This window comes from Hordeum vulgare, chromosome 4H, assembly GCF_904849725.1.
Source record: "Hordeum vulgare subsp. vulgare chromosome 4H, MorexV3_pseudomolecules_assembly, whole genome shotgun sequence".
Taxonomy (NCBI): Eukaryota; Viridiplantae; Streptophyta; class Magnoliopsida; order Poales; family Poaceae; genus Hordeum; species Hordeum vulgare.
The window spans coordinates 112,079,929-112,100,201 of NC_058521.1; the positions used below are offsets into that span (position 1 = coordinate 112,079,929).

General features: G+C 42.4%; 1 protein-coding gene across 1 annotated transcript; it reads left to right on the plus strand.

The window, feature by feature from the left end:
- Positions 1-7,090: 7,090 nt before the first annotated feature.
- Positions 7,091-11,091, plus strand: LOC123450336 (probable plastid-lipid-associated protein 9, chloroplastic). Its single transcript, XM_045127643.1, has 5 exons — positions 7,091-7,196; positions 7,265-7,329; positions 7,636-7,757; positions 7,991-8,074; positions 10,974-11,091. Exons 1-5 carry the CDS (start codon positions 7,091-7,093, stop codon positions 11,089-11,091), a joined length of 495 nt encoding a protein of 164 aa, XP_044983578.1.
- The last annotated feature ends 9,182 nt before the right edge of the window (positions 11,092-20,273 follow it).

Consider the following 20,273-nt stretch of genomic DNA (forward strand, 5'->3'; position numbering starts at 1 on the left):
TTATTTCCGTTTTCTTGTTTTCTTGTTTTGTGTCCTTTTGAGAAAACCCAAAAAGATTTTCCTTTCTTCTTTTGCTTGTTGGGAGCTTTGTTGTGTAAATAGTTTTCTTTTTCTTTGGGTCAAGGTAGAAGATATTGGTTACAATGTTTAGTGGCTCTTGCATGCATACATGTTTAGCTTTCAAACAATCATATTACTTTGTCTTCTCCTTTGTGTTTGCCTGCAGATTCCAGCTTAGTCCAATGCACGAGCACTCTTATTATTGTTCACATTGTTCGATCGTGCAAGTGAAAGGCAATAACAATGATATATGATGAAGTGACTGAGACTGGAAAAGCTGGTATGAACTCTATCTATTTTGTTTTTGTAAATATGACTAGTTTGTCGTCCCACATTCAGCTTTGTTTTGAGAGAACCATGTTTGCATTGACAACTTAGAGATCATAGTTTCTGATGCCATGCTTAATTAGCTAGGAGCTTATAATGGTTTGTCTTGAATGCCAACATAGATTTTGAGATGACTATGATGTAGTATGATAGGATGGAATTCTCCTTTGAATGATTCAAGTGGCTAGACTTGGCGCGTGTTCATGCATGTAGTTGAAACAAAATCAACATAGCCTCTACGATGTTCGTGTTCATGGTGATTTATATCCTGTTCATGCTTGCACTCAGTGTTAGTCAAACTCATTGCATCTTGATGACTGTTGTCGCTCTCTAGTTGGTCGCTTCCCAGTCTTTTGCTATCCTTCACTTGTCCTAAGTGGAATACTGCTTGTGCATCCACTTCCATAAACCCAAAAGTTTTTCCATGAGAGTCCACCATACCTACCTATTTGCGGTATCTACATGCCGTTCCAAGTAAATTTGCATGTGCCATTCTCTAAACCTTCAAGAAATAATCTGTTTTGCATGCCCGAACCGCTCATGTGGTGACAGGGGGCTATTGGTATCTTCCATGTTAGGCGTGTTATCCTCGACATGTGATTATTCACTGTCATTCACGAGAAAGGGGCCGGTCATTGGAATGCCCAGTTCCACGCTTAAATCGAAAACATAACTGTAAAACAAGACTCCCCCGGATTGATGTTAGTATGGACGGTACCCGAGGATTCGGCTTGCCGTGGAGTGTAATTGATTGGTCGTGGGGGAGTTAAAACTTTACTTTTCTATTTGGGAACCGCCTATAGAATGAGTAGCATGGAAGATATTGAGAACTCTTGGTCATTGTGTTGACAATGAAAGCATGCCACCCAAAATTATTATCTCTGTTTTCAAAGATTGAGCTCTGGCACCTTTGCAAATCAATGCTTCCCTGCGAAGGGCCTGTCTATTTATTTTCCTGTTGAGTCATCCTCCTCTTGTATAAGCACCAATTAGAGAGCACCTCTGTCATTTTGATGCTTTGCTTTTGATTGATATTGAGTATGACTATGACTGGATCTTCGTTGCTATGAATTACAATGTTTAGTCAGCCCTTGATCTTTGAAACTACTGTGCATTTATGTTTTGCAGTCTCACAAAGAGCTAGCGAGATATCACCTATTCATATTGCTTCATGCTTGTTTTGATTGAATTGTTGGTATCTGAAACTCATTATTATTTGCTCGCTAGCTGATTATGCCATTGATATTAGTTTACCGCGAGACCTTTGTGTCCCTTGCTTAGGTGGTTACCTTGTGATCTTGCTGAAATTCTGGTTATGAGTTAGACATAGTTGCAACAACAAGATCAAACAGAGTTTGTCAAAGTTTTTCTTTCTCTTTCAGTTTGTCAACCGAATTGCTTGAGGACAAGCAAGGTTTTAAGCTTGGGGGAGTTGATACGTCTCCATCGTATCTACTTTTCCAAACTCTTTTGCCCTTGTTTTGGACTCTAATTTGCATGACTTGAATGGAACTAACCCCGACTGACGTTGTTTTCAGCAGAATTGCCATGGTGTTGTTTTTGTGCAGAAATGAAAGTTCTCGGAACGTCCTGAAAATTTACGGAGAATATTTTTGGAAAATGTGAAAAATACCTGCGCAAAGATCCACCGGAGGGGACGTGCCAGTGGGCCACAAGCCCTGTAGCCGCGGCCTCCCCCTGGTGGCGTCTACCAAGCTTGTGGGGCCCACGTGGCTCTGCCGACCCCAATTCCAGCGCTATTTATTCCCTTTCGTCCAGGAAAAAAATCAGGAGAGAAGATTTCATCGCGTTTGCGATACGGAGGCGCCGCCACATCCTGTTCTTCATCTCGAGGGCAGATCTGGAGTCCGTTTTGGGCTCCGGAGAGGGGAAATCGTCACCATCATCATCATCAACCTTCTTCCCTCTCCAATTCCATGAAGCTCTTCATCGTTCGTGAGTAATCTATTCATAGGCTCGCTGAGCGGTGATGAGTAGGATGAGATCTATCATGTAATCGAGTTAGTTTTGACGGGGATTGATCCCTAGTATCCACTATGTTCTGAGATTGATGTTGCTACTACTTTGCCATGCTTAATGCTTGTCACTAGGGCCCGAGTGCCATGATTTCAGATCTGAAATTATTATGTTGTCACCAATATATGTGTGTTTTAGATCCGAGCTTGCAAGTTGTAGTTACCTACTATGTGTTATGACCCGGCAACCCCGGAGTGAAAATAACCGGAACCACTCCTGGTGATGACCATAGTTTGAGGAGTTCATGTGTTCACCAAGTGCTAATGCGTTGGTCCGGTTCTTTATTAAAAGGAGAACCTTAATATCCCATAGTATCCATTTGAACCCTGCTGCCACAGGAGGGATGGACAATAGATGTCATGCAAGTTCTTTTCCCTAAGCATGTATGACTACACACGGAATGCATGCCTACATCACATTGATGAACGGGAGCTAGCCACATATCTCTCCGTGTTATAACTGTTGCATGATGAATGTCATCCGACGAATCGCCGACCCATTGCCTCACTGCGTCTGTTACTTGTTTTGCTCTGCTGCTGTTACTACTGTTGCTGCTACTATTACTTGTTGCCACTGTTACTTGCTCTATTGCTACTACTGTTACCACTGTTGCTGCTATTGTTACTTGCTACTGCTGTTACTTGCTACTGTTGCTACTTGCTACTGTTGCTACTTGCTACTGCTGTCACTACTGCTGTTCCTTGCCACTGTTGTTACTCGTTGCAATGCTGCTACCTGCTACAATACTTTTTCTCTCACCGTTGCCGGGAAAGAATATTTCCCGTCCACGGGCAACTTCTGGCGCCATTGATTCGACAGTTTGGAATAGTCTGCCTAGTCACCAGATCATTTCTGGCACCGTTGCTATCATACTGTTTTGCTGTTGACACTTTGCTTGCACACACTAATCTTTCGGGTGTGGTTGAATCTGACACATTCAGCTGCTAATACTTGAGAATATACTTTCACCTCCCGTTGCGCGAACCAACAAATTTGGGTTGAATACTCTACCCTCGAAAACTGCTTCGATCCCACGCGCTGGTGGGCTATTGCGAGACAATTTCTAATTGTTGAACAATTGGGAGTAGCTCTTTTCTGGCTCCGTTGCCGTGGAGGCATCAAGTCAGGAATAGTTGCACGCTAGCAGCATTTTTCTGGCGTCGTTGCCGGGGACTGCTAGCAACCACCACCTGCTAGAAATTCTGATATGTCGCTTGTGCTTGATGATGCTACTTCTGCTATCCATGATGCTTGTGATGATGCTTTGCCTGATACTGCTTTGCCACTAGTTGCATTCCTTGATGCACAAATTGCTAGAGTTGCTGCTGAATGTGATGATACTTCTGAAACTGCTGAGATTATTGAAGTAGAACCTCTATTTCACCTGTTAGAACTAGCTCTCCTAGAAATGAATTGCGTGATATACCTGAGGGTTATGTTATGGAGGGAGAGATAGCTGAGGACTTTCTTGCTTGTAAGGATAGCTATGATCTTGAGAAATTACTGTGCAAGTGGAAAGAAAAATCTCTAAACGCTAGGATGAAATACGACCCTAAGTTTGCTACTTCGCCTATCTTTGTGACCGATAAGGATTATGAATTCTCTGTCGATCCTGAGTTAATCACTTTGGTCGAATCTGATCCTTTTCATGGTTATGACTCTGAAATGGTTGTAGCAGATCTTACTAAGCCGCACGATATAGCCACCTTATTCATGAGTGAGGAAAAGATCCGCCACTACTATATCCTTAAGCTGGTTCCTTTCTCGCTAAAGGATGATGCTAAGACTTGGTTCACTTCTCTTGCTCCTGGTTGTGTGCGTAGTCCCCAGGATATGATCTACTACTTCTGTGAGAAATATTTTCCTGCTCATAAGAAACAAGCTGCCTTGCAGGATATATATAACTTTGTGCAAGTTGAAGAAGAGAGTCTCCCACAAGCATGGTGGAGGCTTGTCCAGCTACTGAATGCTTTGCCTAATCACCCTCTTGAGAAGAATGAAATACTTGATATCTTCTATAATGGACTAACCGATGCTTCTAGGGAGCACCTAGATAGTTGTGCTGGTTGTGTACTGTGGAAGAAGCTGAGATTCTATTGAATAATATCTTGTGCAATGATAATGCTTGGACTATTCCCAAACCACCTCCAAAGCCAACTCCAAAGAAAAGAGGTATTCTATTCCTCAGTCCTGATGATATGCAAGAAGCTAAGAAATCTATGAAAGAGAAATGCATTAAATCTGAAGATGTCAAGAATCTACCACCGATCGAAGAGATCCATGTACTTGATAACCCGACACAGGTAGTAGAGGTAAATTCTCTTCGTAGATTCAATGAGAGTGATATTCCTTTTGATAAACCTGCTAGCTTATGCTTAGATGAATTTGATAACTTTGTTGCCAAACAACAAAGTTTCAATGATTATGTTAGCAGAAAATTGGAACAGAATGCTCGTATGCTTAGTCATTTAAGTGCTTGTGTGGACAGTAATGTCAATGATCTTAAGCTTTTGAGTAAACATGCCTCTATGGTCACTACTCAAGTAGAGCAAGTACTTAAGGCTCACAATGACTTGCTCAATGAGTTGAATGACAATTCCGTTAGAGTCGTCACTAGAGGTGGTAGAATGACCCAGGAACCTTTGTATCCTGAGGGTCATCCTAAGATAATTGAACAAGATTCTCAAGGAGTTAGCACCGAGGCACCTAGTCATCCTAGGAAGAAAAAGAAAGATGATAGGAACTTGCATGCTAGCAACCCTGTTGCTGTTACACCCGAGAATCCAAACGATGTCTCTGTTTCGGATGCCGAAACACAATTTGGTGATGAACATGAGCCTAGTGATAATATCGATAGTGGTGTTCATGATGATGTTGAACCTAGTAATGATAAGGATGTGGAGATTGAACCTAGTGTCGATCTTGATAACCCACAACCTAAGAACAAGAGATACGATAAGAACGACTTCATTGCTAGGAAGCATGGTTAAGAAAGGGAACCATGGGTTCAGAAACCCATGCCCTTTCCTCCCAAACCATCCAAGAAAAAGGATGATGAGGATTTTGAGCGATTTGTTGAAATGATTAAACATGTATTTCTGCAAATGCGTCTGACAGATATGCTCAAAAAGTCTCCTTATGCTAAGTACATGAAGGATATTGTGACTAATAAGAGGAGGATACCTGAGGTTGAGATTTCCACCATGCTTGCCAACTACACCTTCTAGGGTGGAACTCCTAAAAAACTAGGTGATCTCAAAGTGCCCACTATACCTTGCTCCATTAAAGGAAACTACGTTGGAACTGCTTTATGCGATCTTGGAGCTGGTGGTGTTATGCCGCTCTCTCTTTATTGTTGACTTGAATTGGATAAGTTGACACCCACTGAAATCTCCTTGCAATTGGCCGACAAATCAACTGCTTTCCCTATCAGCATTTGCAAGGATGTGCCTCTTGTGGTTGCTAACGTTACTATCTTAACTGACTTTGTTATTCTGGATATTCCCGAGGATGATGCCATGGCGGTCATCCTTGGAAGACCCTTTTTAAACAGTGCAGGGGCTGTTATTGATTGGAACAAAGGCAATGTCACTTTCCATGTCAATGGTAATGAGCATACACTACAAGAAATATGCTCATACTTGACGTTTTTTAAAATGTCGTTGATGAATTCGTCATAAATCTACGACGATTTCATCTGAGATTGTCGTAAACCGTTTGAGGGGATCAAATCTAAATATAAATTATGACGATGTGAGTCAAAAACATCGTAACCGCATAAGATGAGATCGTCATAATTTTTACGACGATTATAAAAACATCGTAACACGATGTAACATAATTTTTACGACGATTATAAAAACATCGTAAAATGTATTGAATTTTTTTTTCATCTTACTTTTCTGTTGGCTATTTTTTTTCATCTTACTTTTCTGTTTGCTATTTTTTTCATCTTACTTCTATATTGGGCTTGCTAATGCGCTTGTTTGTGGATACAAATTGGTCCTCATCCATAAAATATGGTCTAACTCTATTAAAAAATTGAATATATATTTACAAGTTTGTTTGAAAAATTCCAGAGATTAGGTCCAATTTTTATATACATGACCGTCAAGGAACCTCACGGAGGATAAGAAGAGCCAGCCAACCAATGAAACGCGAAGAACCTCCTCCACGCGGATCACTCCACCAGACGCGATCTGAACCATCCATCACGCGCCCATCCAACGGTGGAGCATCTCCCGAGAAGCCAAACCCTACCTATCCGATCGAGACACCCAACCCCTCACACACAGCCACATACTCCCTCCTCGTCCCCATCTCTCTCCCGCACGAACCCCTCTGGCCGCCGCCACCAACAGCGCCCTAATCCAGGCGAACTTCTGTGGGGATAGACGGTGCCAAGGACACGCCATGATCCCCTTGCTCTGCTCCTTCCCTATCCCATGCTTCTTCCCACCCGTGCTCCCGAGCCGAACTCTACCCGCGCGTGCGATCCCGCGGCCGCCCCGATCTGCGAGATGTAACGTGCAGGGGAAGTGGAGGTTTCCCCCGATCTGGCGCGTGACAGGGAGCCCGCCGCCTGAAGCAGCTGGGGGAGGGCCCCCTCCGATGCGGGGCGGACCTTCCTGCATGCTGGGGCGGCCCGCCGGGGCCCAAATCTAAGATGGCCGATGGCGGCGAGGAGGGGAATGCGGTGGCGCCCAGGGGCTTCTGGCAGCGCAGGGGCGCGGTGTCGTCAACTCCTCCGTCCTCAGCAAGGACGACGGCGTGTCCTTTCACCTCGTCTCCAACCATCGTAGTAAGCACTCGCCTGAGTTGTTTCTTCAATGCGCCATAGTAGTCACACCCAGCTATGCCCGCGAGATGGAGCGCCTCTCCGCCAAGGAGTCCCTCCTCCTCGCCGTGAGCCTCCCCCTCTCCCGTTCCCCTTGCTCGCGGAACGAATGTCCATGGCCTGCCCTGTACTGGTCCATACGAACCGTATCCACTGCCCAGTGCAGCTGTCGATCTGATTATTAGTTTCTCAATAAGCCGATTGTGCTCAGCGACACTCAGTTTTTGCACGGCCATCGATTTGATTGACGAGTGGACGCCTAAATTTTCCAGAGCCGATCGAATCATGATCTTATTAGTATTCGTGTCTGCATGTTGACAGTTGGGTTCTGCATTCACGGTTTGGGTATGTATGTAAACTGCTACCCGTTTCAGTTCAGGGACTCTGGAGGCTTCGAATCCTTTGTTGGCGGCAAGACCACGGAGATGCAGAAGATCGACGTTGATGAGCGCATCGTCGGCCTCGAACGCCTCAACCCCACTCCTCGACCCACAACGTAAGTGTTGTAGCTTTAGAGATGTATCATGTGATGTGGCTTGCTTGAGTAGCTATCATCATAAGATGAATATGATATTATGATATTCAGTTTAGGAATTAATCGCTTTAATTCATCTCCTCATTTTTGTGTCCCTTATACACGAGGAACTCCCAACATTTCTGACTGAAATAGTTATGTTGTATGGACATTCTGTTGGTCCTTGTTCATTAATCGTATGTTTCACTTTTTAGATCACCCTATCTGGAAGGTCGATGGAACATCGAATGGTTCGGTCATAGCAGTCCTGAATCCTTTGCCTCCAAGCTTTTGTTTGAGTATGCCACTCTTTCTGGATCATTTTAATTAGAGCTCTCCTTACTTTGTTCTCAATTTCTTATTCCGATTTATGCTCATTGGTTTATGCTTATTGTCAGCGTCTCTTCATAGTTAACCAGCCGTGGATTTGTCTACATGTGGTTGTAGGAAGGAATCAAGTTTCAAATCTTCATTAATTCTTTGAACCAAAAGGTTCGATTGCATGGGTATTGATTTTTTTAGGATAGTCATGACTACTGAGTTTATGTAGAGTTTGATCTTTTTTAGGGTGATATAGAGATTGATTTTTTGAGTGTTAGTCTAGAGATTATAGGGAGCCATAGATCACACGCACCTCTGGAAAATTCAAGATTGAAGTGTGGACTCTATACATGGCCTCCATGCTATTTTTCAATAGCAAGTACTACAACACATCCAAAACACTTATGAGCTCTTGGTTAGGCATGACTTTGTGGGAGTTCTTGTCTGACCGGCGTTGCGGCAAAACAGACGCCGTCTGCCCATTCTAGGTAGCGGCGCATTGTAGAGACTAGTAAACAGAAGAAACAAGGTCGAGACATGTGTCATTTAAAATAATCTCCCTTCCCTCTTAATCCACCCTCGCCCTGCATCGCTGAATGCACAACCACGCCGGGTGAGCGCTGGCTCTCCTACGCGTGCGTTTCAGTTTTCCTCTTGGCGTTGTTGCCACTGGCTTCAGCTCCAAAAAAAGACGATATGTTTCCTATCTATAGGATAGCCGGTGCATAGCGTGGGACTCTTGTAGATTATGTATTTATGTACAACGACACAAAACGTAGCTTGAAGAGAACGTCATACGCAGCGGTTCACATCGAGTTTGAGTTTGATCAGCTGCTTCGACCTCGTTCCCTGTAAGCTCACAGCTCGTTTGAAGCACTGATGCGGCTCTGCTACTCATCACAGTCCGAACAAGAAAGTTGCTGCTGCATCGAACCAGTTTATTTTTCCTGCAAAAGGGAAAGTGAGAATGATCTAAATATTATTCTACCGAGTGAATAACAATATTCGCCTTTCCAAGCTAGCAGTGGGTGGCACTGATCATTCCTCCCTGAACCCTCGTTTTTTCTGTTGGTACAGCTAAGAATCCGTGTTGCGGGTCCAAGCAAGCAGTTACACGTATTATGTTTCCAAATTTTGCCAACCGGAGCAAAGTCATCAACCAATGCAATCTTCCGGTCATTATTTGTTTATCTGAATCACTCACTGTAACTCGTACTACTTGTGTCTGTCTGAAGCTTCATTCAGTAATACACATGGGGAATTCCAAGCTAATTTTGAGCGAAGACCATGTTGATAAACTGTAGCATTTTGTCTTTTCGTTACTACTAGGACCCCCTGCTGACCTGCTTCCTTTACTAATCTAATCAGGGATTGAAGCTTCGCAACAAAGAAAGAAACAAAGAAAGAAAATTCCAATTTTTTCCATGGAAGGAGGGATGGACGCCTTGATCGCAAGTGACTCATTGGAACCAACTGAGGGAGGTATCATATTCAACTTGCTGGTTTTCCAAGTTTCTGTTTGATACAGCTAGCTAGCTTAGCTTGTGGGTGGTGCGTACATTACATTGCAAGTTAGGCACATCCCCTACTGAATTTTTGTGCTTGTTCGATTCAGATTAGCAGGAGCCCACCCTGCTTCATATGGACAAGGAGGACGACCCTGAGCTGAACAGGCGGACATGGGCCCCTCTAACGACGCCTAGACCGTCCACTACAACCACACAAGGTCAAACCCTCTCGACTGTGTGTTCCCCCTCTCCCCCAATTTTATCACTTCTCCGTTGTGCCTTAATTTCGTGTTTGGCTGCGATGAGCTAGAGACTGGTGATTGTCGACAAGGAGCCGCCAAGTAAATTTTTAAGACTGACACAAGTAATTTTTTTAGAAATTGTATCCCTGGACAGTAGTTTTAGGTCAGCGTAGCGGATCCCATGTTGTTGTTTGTTCAGAGAAAACTGACACCAGACTAGACCCCATATGTTCTCCCTTTGTTGTACAGACCATAGCTCCGTATCCTGTCCCTAGCAATCACGTAACTCATAGTCAGTCGTGTTAAAAGTCGTTGCGGTTTGGCGGAGATGGTTGTACTTCCTAGCAATAGTACAAATTAGCTTCGTAATATGTCTCATTGCTGCTTGTACTTGATACTTACTTGCATTAAGTTGTACTACTAGCATTTAGTACAGAGTTCAGTCCAGTAGGTCTGTTCTGATGTGTTGTGATGAGGAAGGTGATCCTTAAAACATGTTGTTGTTGTTGTAAATTCACAGGCTATGATCTATTATTCTGCTGAAATTGTGAATTGTTGGTTGCTGAATGGCACACATGAACTTTGAATTCATGTTTTTGTTTCCCCTGTTTTGCAGTATCTGAGAGAGAACAACAATATCATGGTGATCGGTATAATTGGTCCACCTGGTGTGGGCAAGTCAACCATCATGAACGAGCTTTATGGATACGACGGAAGCTCGCCTGGTACTATGCTCATTTACTCATATGGTTTTCTTGTGCTTATATTATGGTTGCCGATAGGATCTGTGGAGAGTGAGCACTGAACATCCTGTCATTTGTGCAGCTTTTGTGTTTTATTTTTATCATGCATCATTCAAAACGATTGGTTGTTGTCAGGGATCTATGAATTGCGTGTTCTCAAGCTAAGTTTGGTGTGGGCAGTGGGTTTAACTAAGCAGTACTTTAGGTTGATCTAGTGTCATACCGGCCTTTGACTTTAAACTCAAGGACCAAAAGGGGTACCATCATCGCATTCGCTCTTTACTTCCACAAGTTTCTTGCGGGTTTTTTACCCCAGTGTGTAAGTGACATGGCAAGATTGTATGTTGATGCGTTCCATTCTTGTTATGATGATATGATTGTCAGCATGGGCAAGGAGTACTTCGAGTTTCTGAACAAGTACCTGGCCATGTTCGATGGATCGACTGATGAGGCCGATGCAATCGGTGCTGCAAAGGAGGAAGCCGCTGCAGCAATCATTTAGTTTGTCAAGTCAGCTGATCTCTATCGGGTATTTTTATCCTTTGGTTCACCTCTCCGTCTTACGTCTTGTGTTTGGGTGGAAAAAAATTCTAGTGGGAGACATAATGCATGCTTATGAGTTTCATTCTTTGTGAGTGATGCATCGCTTTCTCCGTACAATAACATGATATAACATGCCATTCTACAATCATATAACCAAATGTGAATTTGATTATAACCGTCCACCATTGTCCCCAAAAAGTGCAGCTGCAAAAAGTAGGCTATCTGGAGGCAATGAACTACAAACTAGACTATCTGGACATCCTGAACGAAACATGGGAATTAGAACCTGATTTATCAGTCCTAATTATAGCCAAGCATGGACATTGCGCTACCAGTCCTAATTGTAACCAAACATGTGTAATATGTAAAGTGGAGGGCAGGTTTACTTGCTGCTATCGTTAACGGAATTAGCACGAGTTGCAGATCAACCGTGTCACGTGTCAATATAGTAGTCTTAGGTATATTGTATAGCCACATAATGTGCACATCGCTTTCCTATAGTAACATAGTTGAAGCCTAAATATGCCTCATGATAACAAAGTTGCTATTTGTTTTCGTCTTATTTTATTTCTGCTAATTGAATGCCTATCATGTTTGTACAGGTGTCCAGCTTGCAGAAACTACAAGGTTTTTGCATAGGTGAAGTACAAAGCCAAGTGTGAAGCTATGAAGCGTATCAACAAAGAGTAGCATATGTATTGTAATAGTAGGCAGTAGTAGGTATATCTGGGTTGTGGTGTAGTGTAAAGATTGTAATAGACAAATTTAATGTTGGTTTGGACGAATTTCATTTGCTCCCTATCCTGTTTGAAATATTGATTCTGAATGTGATTTGAATACCTATGAAATGGCAACTTGACAAGGGGAAAAAGTTATGATATTTATTTGACAAAATGTGAAATTTCGGACATGTGGGACTAATTTTGAGATCAACATGACATGTGGGACCAGTACAAAAATAAAATGGCCAAAAAAGAAAATCAATAGAAAGTAAAAGGCCACAAACGAAAATTTGACTTTTTTTTACTAAAGTGGTTGAAAATAGGCCAAGGCCCAAAAGAAGCCCAATAAGAAAAGCCCAAAAAAACGAGCCCATGTGATCAATTGAAATGGGTTGGGCTGATTTCAGCCATGACGTTTTGATTTCGTCGTAATTTTGCCACGTAGGACTGCCACATAGGACTGGGTTTGATTGTCAACGATGATTTAGGATCATCGTAAAGGTTACGACAATCCAGGAATCGTCGTAAAGTTACGACGATTTTGACCAAAACGTCGTTGATGTTCATTTCTGACGCTCCGTTTTCGACGCTTGGTTTTTCGTCGTGCGATCGTCGTAAATGAAAAACCGTGACGATGTAGCGACGAAAAAACAGCGTCGTGTACTAGCATTTTCCTTGTAGTGATACTGTGCACTTTCCAAAGAAACAATACCGAGTACATTGCATCAATGCAATTGAAAAAACTTCATCGATTCTTATTGGGAGCTTTGAATGCCCTATACCTACTGATAAGATGAAGTATGATTTGCTTGTTGGGGATATGCACATCCCCATTGAGGTAACCTAGTGACTATTCGAAAAATCTCTGGTTTTATGCGATTCGAAAAAAGTTTGTGAAGGAGACTTGATCAACCTCATTGACGGATTTCTTTTGATGACCATGAGATGGATGAACCTGGGAGTCACAACCCTCTGTTCCAAACTTTTACTTTCGGTTGTTTAGAAGGAAAATGATAGATTTAGCATTAGTTTTTCCTGTTTTCTGCTTTTTGCGTCCCTTAGAAAAGTGTCACGAAAATAAAAGTTATTCAAATGCCCTGAAAATCAAGTAGGATTCTTTCTGGAATTTTTGAAAAATTCTGAGATAAAGAGCTAGTCACGAAAATAAAAGTTATTCAAAGTGAATGTGTGAGCATGAATATAAAGTCAGTGAGAAACACGTACTCCCCCAAGCTTAGGCTTTTGGCCTAACTTGGTCTACTCCCAAGGAGGGAAGTAACCGTCTCCGGGGGTACTCCGGAGTGTACTGAGGGTGCCACTGCTGGGTGAGCTCCTCTGGCTCCCACTGATAAACTGGCGTCTGGTACTCGACTGGTAGCTCGGGCACGGGCGCCTGTGGTTGCGCTATGCCCCCATATGCGTAGATGTCCGAGGGCATAATAATGTACCTGCCTAGATGAGGATTGAACGAAGAAGGAGCAGGCAAAGTAATAGTCTCACGAGTACCCTGGCTAAATACCAAGTTATAAATCATCCTGTTATTTATATCTTTATCAAGAAAGTCATGGCGAACCATGCTATCATAATCTAAATATCTCTCAAGAAGAAGCATCTCTTCTTACTCGTACAGTCTAATAGGTATCTCAAAATGTTTAGCAAGACGGGTAGCATAGATACCTCCATTAACAGCGCCTTTAGTACAGTTCATATTCAACCGTTGAGCCACTATAGCACCCAAGCTATAAGTTTTATCACTATAAAGAGCTTCGCGCAAAACCCCAAGATCTAGGGAGCTAAGAGCCCCAACTTTTCCATGGCCAATCAAACATTTTCCCACAAATAATGAGAGATACCGAAGCACGGGAAAATGTACACTAGCAACTCTAGCGCAAGACACGCCTCTCTCCTCTCCTACAACAATAGTTTCAATGAAAGCCTCCAAGTCCCATGGACGACGTTCATGAATATCCCCCAACATAAGGTAAATTGCAAACATTGCAGAAATCCTGAAGTGACGTGCGCTGCGGGATATCATATAACTTGAACTCAACCATAGGAGGACTCTTCCTTGGATAGAAATTAAAGCTTTGCGCGAAAATATTAGTGAGGAGGAGGTATTTCGGACACCTATCTTCAACGAAGGCGGTAAGGCCTGCGTTCTCCACCAAGTAGTATAAGTCGTCATAAAGTCCGGCGGCGCGTAAGAACACATCGCTTGGCCACTTGCATGCTCACACTTCCGCAACTCGGGGGACCGGATACTTGGGTTTCTTCTTCTCATTTTCATCTTCCTTGGGGTCACGGCTTGAAGAGCCCCTTAGGAACCTCCTCATCTTTTCCTTTTTCTTTCCCTAAAAATTTCTGAAATTTTTAGTGACTCAAAAGAAAAGTGAACAAGGCTCAACAAAACTCACAGCAACTACTCCTACAAGTGCCTAGAGGCCATATCATGCATCAAAACTACTTGGGACCAACTAAAATTAACATGCAAAGCTCAAGAACGGGGTCACCAAGGCAGCAAAAATATACAACGAATAAAGCACTAGAACACAAACTAATTGGACCAATGGAGGAGTCACATACCAAGGAACAATTCCCCAAAACAGTTTGGTGAATGGGGCTTTGCACAAGGAGATCGAAAAATGCAGCAAGAAGAGCAAGAACACGGGTTTGAGCTATGGAATGATTTTTTCTGGAGGTAGGAGAACGAGATGGGAGCTGGAATAAGTGGAGGGGGGCCACGTGGGACCCACAAACCTGCCAGGCGCGTCCAGGTGGGGTGCCCGCCCCTCCTGGGCTTGTGGCCCACTGGTGCATCCCCCTAAGTAGCTTGCTATCTCAGAAATTTTCCAATATTCCAGAAAAAATCATACTTGAATTTCAAGGCATTTGGAGAACTTTTATTTTTGGGTCACTTTTCTAAGGGACAGAAAAAGCAGAAAACAGGAAAATAAAGTTAAATTTATCATTTTTCTTCTAAACAACAGAAAGTAAAAGTTGGGAGCAGAAGGTTGTGACTTCTAAATTCATCCATCTCATGGTCATCAAAAGAAATCCGTCAATGAGGTTGATCAAGTCTCATTGACAAACTTTTTTCGAATCACATAAGACCAGAGAATTTTTGAATAATCACTAGGTTACCTCAACGGGGATGTGCATATCCGCAACAAGTAAATCATACTTCCTCTTGACAGTAGGTATAGGGCATTCAAAGCTTCCAATAAGACTTGATGAAGATTTTTCAATAGCATTGATGCAATGAACTCGATATTGTTTCTTTGGAAAGTGCACCATATGCTCATTACCATTAACATGGAAAGTGACATTGCCTTTGTTGCAATCAATAACAGACCTTGCCGTGTTTAAAAAGGGTCTTCCAAGGATGACCACCATGGCATCATCCTCAGGAATATCCAAAATAACAAAGTTCGTTAAGATAGTAACGTTCGCAACAACAAAAGGCACATCCTCGCAAATGCCGATAGGAAAAGCAGTTGATTTGTCAGCCATTTGCAAAGACATTTCAGTAGGCGTCAACTTTTCCAATTCAAGTCTATGATATAAAGAGAGAGGCATAACACTAACACTGGCTCCAAGATCGCATAAAGTAGTTCTAACATAATTTCCTTTAATGGAGCAAGGTATAGTGGGCACTCCGGGATCACCTAGTTTCTTAGGAGTCCCACGCTTGAAAGTGTAATTAGCAAGCATGGTGGAAATCTCAACCTCAGGTATCTTCCTTTTATTAGTCATAATATCTTTCATGTACTTAGCATAAGGAGACATTTTAAGCATATCAGTCTAACGCATTTGCAAAACGATAGGTTTAATCATTTCAACAAAGTGCTCAAAATCCTCATCATCCTTTTTCTTGGATGGTTTGGGAGGAAAGGGCATGGGTTTCTAAACCCATAGTTCTCTTTCTTTACCATGCTTCCTAGCAATAAAGTCATTCTTATCATATCTCCTGTTCTTAGGTTGTGGGTTGTCAAGATCAACATCAAGTTCAATCTCCACATCCTTATCATTACCAGGTTGAGCATCAAAATGAACACCACTATCAATATTATCACTAGGCCCATGTTCATCACCATATTGTATTTCGGCATCAGAAACATAGACATCATTTGGATTTTCGGGTGTAACAGCAGCAGGTTTGCTAGCATGCAAGTTCCTATCATCTTTCTTTTTCTTCCTATTACCAGGATGACTAGGTGCATCAGTGTTAACTCCTTGAGAATCTTTTTCAATTCTCTTAGGATGGCCTCAGGATACAAAGGTTCCTGAGTCATTCTACCACCTCTAGTGACAACTCTAACACAATTGTCATTCAACTTATTAAGCAAGTCATTTTGAGCCTTAAGTACTTGTTCTACTTGAGTAGTGACCATAGAAGCATGTTTAGCCCAAAGCATAAGATCATTGACATTTCTATCCACACAAGCACTTATATGATTAATCATACGAGCATTTTGTTCCAATTGTCTGCTAACATAATCATTGAAACTTTGTTGTTTGGCAACAAAGTTATCAAATTCATCTAAGCATAAGCTAGCAGGTTTATCATAAGGAATATCGTTCTCATTGAATGTACGAAGAGAATTCACCTGTACTACCTGTGTCAGGTTATCAAGACCATGTATTTCTTCAATAGGTGGTAGATTCTTAACATCTTCAGATTTAATACCTTTCTCTTGCATAGATTTCTTGGCTTCTTGCATATCTTCAGGACTGAGGAATAGAATACCTCTTTTCTTCGGAGTTGGCTTCGGAGGTGGTTCGGGAATAGTCCAAGCATTATCATTGCTCAAGATATTATTCAATAGAATTTCAGCTTGTTCCACAGTTCGTTCCCTGAAAAGACAACCATCACAACTATCTAGGTGGTCCCTAGAAGCATTGGTTAGTCCATTATAAAAGATATCAAGTATTTCGTTCTTCTCAAGAGGGTGATCAGGCAAAGAATTCAGTAACTGGACAAGCCTCCCCCAAGCTTGTGGGAGACTCAAATCTTCAACTTGCACAAAGTTATATATATCCCACAAGGAAGCTTGTTTCTCATGGACAGGAAAATATTTCTGAGAGAAGTAGTATATCATATCCTGGGGACTACGCACACAACCAGGAGCAAGAGAAGTAAACCAAGTCTTAGCATCACCCTTTAGTGAGAAAGGAAACAACTTAAGGATATAGTAATGGTGATTTTTTTCCTCTTTCGTGAATAGGGTGGCTATATCATTCAGTTTAGTAAGATGTGCTAAAACCGTTTCAGATTCATAACCATAAAAAGGATCAGATTCAACCAAAGTGATTAACTCACGATCGATAGAGAATTCATAATCCTTATGAGTAACAAAGATGGGTGAAGTAGTAAACTTAGGATCGTATTTCCTTCTAGCATTCAGAGATTTTTCTTTCCACTTGCGTAATAAATTCTCAAGATCATAACTATCCTTACAAGCAAGAAGTCTTCAGCTACCTCTCCCTCCATAACATAACCCTTAGGTATATCAAGCAATTCATATCTAGGAGAGCTAGGTCTAACAGGTGTAACAGCAGGTTCTACTTCAATAATTTCATCAGTTTCAGAAGTATCATCACATTCGGCAGTAACTCTAGCAATTTGTGCATCAAGAAATGCATCCAGTGGCATATCATTATCAAGCAAAGCATCATCATAAGCATCATGGATAGCAGAAGCAGCATCATCAAGCCTAGGTGACATATCAAAATTACCAATAGGTGGTGGTGTCGCAAATTTACTCGTAACTGAAGGTGAATCAAGTGCGGAGCTAGATGGCAGTTCCTTACATGTCCTTGTAGTTGAGGGAATGACTTTAGTTTTTGAATCTCTCGGATTCCTCATAGTGATCAACACACATAAAACCCAAGTGATTCACAGAATGGAGCTATGCCTCCCCGGCAACGGCGCGAGAAAAAGATCTTGATAACCCACGAGTATAGGGGATCGCAACAGTTTTCGAGGGTAGAGTATTCAACCCAAATTTGTTGGTTCGACACAAGGGGAAGCCAAAGAATATTCTCGAGTATTAGCAGTTGAGTTGTCAATTCAACCACACCTGAAAGACTTAGTATCTGCATCAGAGTTTCAGTAGCAAAGTAGTGTGATAGTAACGGTAACAACGTTAACAGTAGCAGTAGTGACAAAAGTAGCGGTAACAGTAGCAGTAGTGATAGCAGTAGCGGTAAATTAACTTAGCAAGGACCAGTATAGGAAAAGCTCGTAGGCATTGGATCGGTGATGGATAATAATGTCGGATGACATTCATCATGTAATAGTTATAACGTAGGGTGATATGTAACTAGCTCGAGTTTGTTAATGTAATGTAGGCATGTATTCCGTATTTAGTCATACGTGCTTATGAGAAAGAACTTGCATGACATCTATTGTCCATCCCTCCCGTGGTAGCGGGGTCCTAATAGAATCTAAGGGATATTAATGTCTCCTTTTAATAGAGAACTCAAACAAGGCATTAGCACATAGTGAATACATGAACACCTCATACTATCGTCATCTCCGGGAGTGGTTCCGGTTATTGTCACTCCGGGGTTGCCGGGTCATGACCAATAGTAGGTGACTACAACTTGCAAGAAAGATCAAGAACACACATATATTGATGAAAACATAATAGGTTCAAATCTGAAATCATGGCATTCGGGCCCTAGTGACAAGCATTAAGCATAGCAAAGTAGTAACAACATCAATCTTAGAACATAGTGGATACTAGGGATCAAACCCCATCAAAACTAACTCGATTACATGATAGATCTCATCCAACCTATCACCATCCAGCAAGCCTACGATGAGATTACTGACGAACGGTGAAGAGCATCATGGAATTTGCGATGAAGGATGGTTGGTGATGACGACGGCGTCGATTTCCCCTCTCCGGAGCCGAGAACGGACTCCAGATCTGCCTTCTAGAGGAAGAACAAGTGGTGGCGGCGTCTCCGTGTCATGAAACGCGATGAACTCTTCTCTCCTAATTTTTTGTGCGCAAGAAAGAATATATATAGAGCTGGAGTTGGAGGCTGCGGTCCCACGAGGGCCTCACAAGCCTGCCAGGCGCGCCCTAGGGGGGGTGCCTCCTGGGCTTGTGGGCTCCTGGCTCCGTGTCTTCTAGTAATTCTTGCACCAGTATTTTTTATATATTCCACAAATAATCCTTGTAAGTTTCCAGGTCATTCCGAGAACTTTTGTTTCTGCGCAAAAACAACACCATAGCAATTCTGCTGAAAACAACGTTAGTCTGGGTTAGTTCCATTCAAATCATGCGAATTAGAGTCCAAAACTAGGGCAAAAGAGTGTGGAAAAGTAGATACGATGGAGACGTATCAAGATGTAGTCAGCAGCACATTTCCCTTACACGGAGACTGTAAGGTTTATCGAACTAGGAGGACTCCAAGGATCAACAAGTAGGTGTCTGCTGCTCTAGCACTAGCAAATGATGTGGACCTGCACACACAACAAATAACTTTGCTCCCAACGAGTTCAGAGAGGTTGTCAATCTCTCCGGCCTTGTCGTTTGCAAAGGATCAAACACAAGCGGGAATAGCGATGGTGATTGCAATGGAAAAGGAAATAAAAGCAGTAAATGGTGGAGGTGTAAACAATGATGGAAATATGGACCAGAGTCCCATGATGTTCACTAGTGATGTCTCTCTCCCAAAATACGATAAACAACTATGCTGGGTAAACAAATTACACCTCGACAATTGATAGAATTACAAACGCACTGCAATGCTAATCGTACTACAAGAAAGTTAGATGCTCATAAGTATGGGCAGTGCGCCAAGACAAGTAGACCATTTATCCATCAGCATCTACTCACTAATCATCCACCTTGAGATATCTATCCATAACATCTTGCTGGTATTAAGTTGCGAGCCCCACCCAAAGTGTAAACTCAAAGCAACGGACAACTACATTAAAAAACTTTGCGTAAGGTAAACAATCCTTGCAACGATGGTTACAAGCACCGTTGTTTTCTCCCTGGTGGCAACAACACATCCCCTAGTCTCATGTTTCTGTCACTCAAGCTAGACATCAGGGGGCATGAACCCACAATCATGCATAACTCTCCCTCTTGGAGTTACAATCTACTACTTGGCCAAAGCAATAAAGAGCAACGGAGAACATGCATGAATTACTCAAGAACAAAATATAAAAGGAGAACCAAATATATTACTCATCATAATGTGAACATAATCTCATAATCCATCCGATCCGAGCAAACTCAGCATAACAACAGCAGGTAAATTACATAGATGCCTCGACCATGTAGGGCAGCTCACAAGGGCTAAGCATTGAAGCACAAGATTGGAGAGAAGACATCACATAGCTACTGGTCATGGACACATGGTCCAAGGAGGACTATTCACGGCACATTCGGGAAGC

Excerpts from the sequence above, each read along its gene's own strand:
- LOC123450336 (XM_045127643.1), top strand. The coding sequence starts at position 7,091 with ATGGCCGATGGCGGCGAGGAGGGGAATGCGGTGGCGCCCAGGGGCTTC. Across the intron at positions 7,197-7,264 it reads CTCAGCAAGGACGACGGCGT|TAGTCACACCCAGCTATGCC; the intron begins GTCCTTTCACCT and ends AATGCGCCATAG. Across the intron at positions 7,330-7,635 it reads AGGAGTCCCTCCTCCTCGCC|TTCAGGGACTCTGGAGGCTT; the intron begins GTGAGCCTCCCC and ends TACCCGTTTCAG.